Source organism: Daucus carota, chromosome 4 (genome assembly GCF_001625215.2).
Source record: "Daucus carota subsp. sativus chromosome 4, DH1 v3.0, whole genome shotgun sequence".
Taxonomy (NCBI): domain Eukaryota; kingdom Viridiplantae; phylum Streptophyta; class Magnoliopsida; order Apiales; family Apiaceae; genus Daucus; species Daucus carota.
Genome location: NC_030384.2, coordinates 35,169,206 through 35,173,461, shown reverse-complemented (window position 1 = coordinate 35,173,461; position 4,256 = coordinate 35,169,206). Strand labels below are relative to the sequence as shown.

General features: G+C 33.3%; 1 protein-coding gene across 1 annotated transcript; it reads left to right on the top strand.

Annotated features, from left to right (window-relative positions):
* The first annotated feature begins 1,852 nt into the window (after nucleotides 1-1,852).
* On the top strand, nucleotides 1,853-3,738 carry LOC108216080 (transcription factor MYB36). Its single transcript, XM_017388754.2, has 3 exons — nucleotides 1,853-2,226; nucleotides 2,371-2,500; nucleotides 2,792-3,738. The coding sequence occupies exons 1-3, from the start codon at nucleotides 2,091-2,093 to the stop codon at nucleotides 3,552-3,554; spliced, it is 1,029 nt and encodes a 342-aa protein (XP_017244243.1). The 5' UTR covers nucleotides 1,853-2,090; the 3' UTR covers nucleotides 3,555-3,738.
* The last annotated feature ends 518 nt before the right edge of the window (nucleotides 3,739-4,256 follow it).

Below are 4,256 nucleotides of genomic sequence, written 5' to 3'. Positions count from 1 at the left end.
TCTATGAGATATATATAAATATGTGATTAGGAATATATTAGTATTTTGTTGGGGCTAGCAGCTTTTGAAAATTTTGTTAGTTTTCTCTTTGGGTATTTCTGTGCAAGTGCGCTTCTGGACCTGTTTGTCCATGATTTCTTGAATATTAAAATGTATAATTAAGATAGCAAATCAAAGTTATGTAATCTTTAGTGGGTGCATTAAGCTGGCCTGTTTAACTTTAAACTTTTTGAGTTTTTAAGGCCCTTGCTTTATGTTTCATCCTCCTCTTTGTTATATTTTTCAAACCCTACCCAACTCGAACAAGCTCTAATGTTTATGCTAGCCAGTGCTTATTATTCTTCAAGAGTACCAACAGCTAAATGATTTTTTGACCAACCGCAACTTACGTAACTAAATTATAGATATATTACGCATCTAATAAATATGTATATATGCATGTTAATATATAATTACATGACGAATTTCTGATATCGGACACAATATCTCAGCAAGGGATATATCAAAAACACTAAAAATTGGTGAATATGAGGATACTTTTTTTTAAGAATGTAACTGATGGGATTGTAAATATATTTTTCGTAAAATTTAAGTAAAATCCACGTCTCCGCGTGCTATCTAAGTTTTTGTTTATCTGAAAGCAGAAAACCAATTTTTTGAAATAAAAATTATAAACGTGGAGAACTTAAAAGAGGAAGGAATTGAAGTCTCACCTCAAGTAATAAATAGAGAAGATATAATCATATACCAATATACAGTTGATTAATTGTAAAGTCACAAAATAGAAACTAAAGATGTAGAAGTCCGTTGCGACAAATACGAGATGACTTTATTATAGCTCCTTCCTGATCGTAATATCAAAATTGTTGATAATATAAAATAATATTTAAATCAAATAGAGAAAAATATTAGAGATAAAATATTTTTTTGTCGTGGTAAAATATTGATTCTCCAGATGTTTAAAAAAAATATTTTTATCGATGATACAACATTATTTGAGAACAATCTCTCCAAGAGTTGATATATAATAGTATGTTTTAAATGACTTCAAAGGGACTTTTCGGTTATCATAATTACATAATTTATATTTGGTTTGTCTACTTTATATACATGGACATATGATCTCACCTAAATTTTATATATTTAACTATGTCCTTAATATGGCACAATCATTTAAATTTTTATATCATAATTCAAAATCTTAAAGAACCGTCTGTTTTTCGAAAGAATAACATTTATATATCTGTCTTTTTCTTTCTCGAAAAACTCCTTTACGAATAAAATTAAGCAACATCGATCAGCATCCAAAGCTGATAGAACACAGAGGGGAAAATTTCCTATATCCAAAGCTAACTCAGCTAGCTTATGAGCTAATGATTCGCTTTCTGCCCTTCTAACAGGTCAAAAACTATGATTAATTATGAATTTTACTAGTAAGTGTTTTGATATCATGTATGAGAGAGCTCCATATATTCATACTCATGTGTATATCTGGTAGCTTTGCAGGGGGTAGATAAACTCTATTTACTCTTTACCTAGATGCAATATTACACACATATGTACTCAACAATTCTAAAGGTAAATTTACGTCTTAATTAATTAGTTGAATAATACAATCATTTAGAGAGGTTAATTTGCCGACAAGCGTAAAGCATGGAGGCTTCTTTCTCGAATTCATTAACTTAATAGAAACGAAAAAACATTTGGATGTTTGATATATAATAGGAAGATATTAGAGAAATTTCTGTACTTATCTGTCGTGTTGCATGTTTGATTATATAATAAAACAAGGGGATGACTGAACTAATCCAAAGACAAAGTTATGCCCAAACCCTAGAAGAAGAGAGGAGGCCGAGAAATTTATATATAAAATAAACACGTATTTGACTTTTCTGTTTAAATTCGAAAAAGAATTCCTACTATAAATGGTTGGTCTTCGGCTGCTCATTTTCCCAACAATTCAAGGCAACAACTTCAAAGTTGTAAACATAGGGCTAATCGGCTAGATAACAAGCAGCAGCCGCAGCTGGGACATTAATACACCAATAAGCATAAATAGTTTTACAGCAAGTAGAGATCGATCGATCGAGATGGGGCGAGCTCCATGCTGTGACAAAGCGAACGTGAAGAAAGGTCCATGGTCACCTGAAGAAGATGCCAAGCTCAAGGCTTATATCGACACGTATGGAACCGGCAACAACTGGATTGCTCTTCCCCAGAAAATAGGTAACTACTAATATGTGATGATTTCTTCTGTTTGAGATCGTGTATGATAAATGAAAAAATAAAATAAAACCCTAATAAGGTTACTAAATTTTTTTGCACAGCGATTAGTTGATAAAATTCTAATTATGACTAATTAAATGGCAGGATTGAAGAGATGTGGGAAGAGCTGTAGATTAAGATGGTTAAATTACTTGAGGCCCAACATCAAGCATGGAGGATTCTCTGAAGAAGAAGACAACATCATATGCAGCCTCTATATTAGTATTGGCAGCAGGTATATCAATTTCTTACTTTTTCCTGCCTTCATTCATTTTAATTCTTACATACTTCACCTGTAAATTTGTCCTTTGTTTTTGTCCATGAAGCTCTTGTTTTAAGAATATATATACAATAGATAATTATTCAGTGCTGTAAGATCGATCTGCTCAAAGTTTTTATTTTATTTTTTTTTAATTCTGTGAATTCATATATATTCATTTCATGATTTTTTTTAGGAGTTCACCTTTTTATCTATGCTTCATGGAGGTTCTTTATTTTTAATTTTTTTTAATATTTATGTTATTAGGTGGTCTATTATTGCTGCTCAATTGCCCGGAAGAACTGATAATGATATTAAAAACTACTGGAACACTAGACTCAAGAAAAAGTTGCTGGGAAGGCGCAAAAATTCCCATATCAATCCTCTTTCTGCATCTACGAGTCAGGATCCGAAAGATGCAGATGGTGTAGAAGATAATTCCTTAAGCAACTCTGCCATGGAAAGGCTTCAACTCCACATGCAGCTTCAGAACCTTCAAAACCCTACTTCCCTGTTTAGCAGTCCTGCAGTGTGGCCCAAGCTGAACCCTCTTCAGGAGAAGATGATCCAAACTCTCCACTCATTCAATGAAAACTCAAACCCTTTGGTTCAACCTATGATTCCTCAGCCTGGCCAAATTCAAAATGCTCAACTCTGTGCACCAAAAATGGATGATGATTTGGGGAATAATTCCATCCCTAATGCAAGCTTCACTAATATTCCACACTCATATGTTAACGTTGCCCCCAAATTAGATGCACAGCAGTCTAACATGGGCACGGATTCGACGTTCCAAAGTGATCTTGATGTGTTTCTCAATAACAGTCACAACAATGCAGGGGGAATGGGGGAGTTTGATTGTTTCAAGGCAATGGAAGGTTCTAAAGATAGCATGATTTGGTGGCCTAATGATCAGTTTGACACGAATTCCGCATCTTCCAGTTCTTGGGACTCTACTCCGGCTCTTCATCATCAGTCGGAACATCAAGTGTACAAAGACTTTGCTTCGGGATACAATATGCAGCAGTGAATTACACATGACCATCAAGACGAAGCACTGAAGCAGTAAGGATCTCCCGATAAAACTTTGTTTCATGGCCATAAGGGAGAAGGAAGTTCAAATTTAATGTAGACTTGTTAATAACTCGGGCTTGGTATATTATTTATTTGAATAATGCATGTTGTTTCAAACTTATAATTCTGTATTTCTACAAGTAATTTATCTGGGTTATGTATCGTCAGTACTAGCATAATTAACAGCTTCAAACTGAGAACATCTCATAGGAATCGTCTAAAACCGTAAATTTATCTCTGGATCTTTGAATGACGAATCACACTTTTGCTGCACATGATGCAGTTTTAGGTATATATGTATGCGATTTTACTGGTATTGATTACTGTATGTCTTCTATATTTTGCCCGAACAAATGCCATTTGATCAGCTCTGCAAGTATCTATAAAAACAAAATTTCTGAAAGGAAATTAATAGATAGTTTAAAGACTTACAGTATATACTTCCAGTGAGTTATTTGAAGATTGATTAACTTAATTAGCGTACTTTGAAGATTGAGCATGCAACCGTTTGTATATTATACAGAGCCACCAATCTGCATTTAGCTGGGCTGCATTCGGTTTTCAGTATGCTTAATTTAATATAATGCTTTGATGATTAGTTCAAATACTAAGACCTAAAAGTTATATAATATTTGTTAAACACATGAGTATTATACAT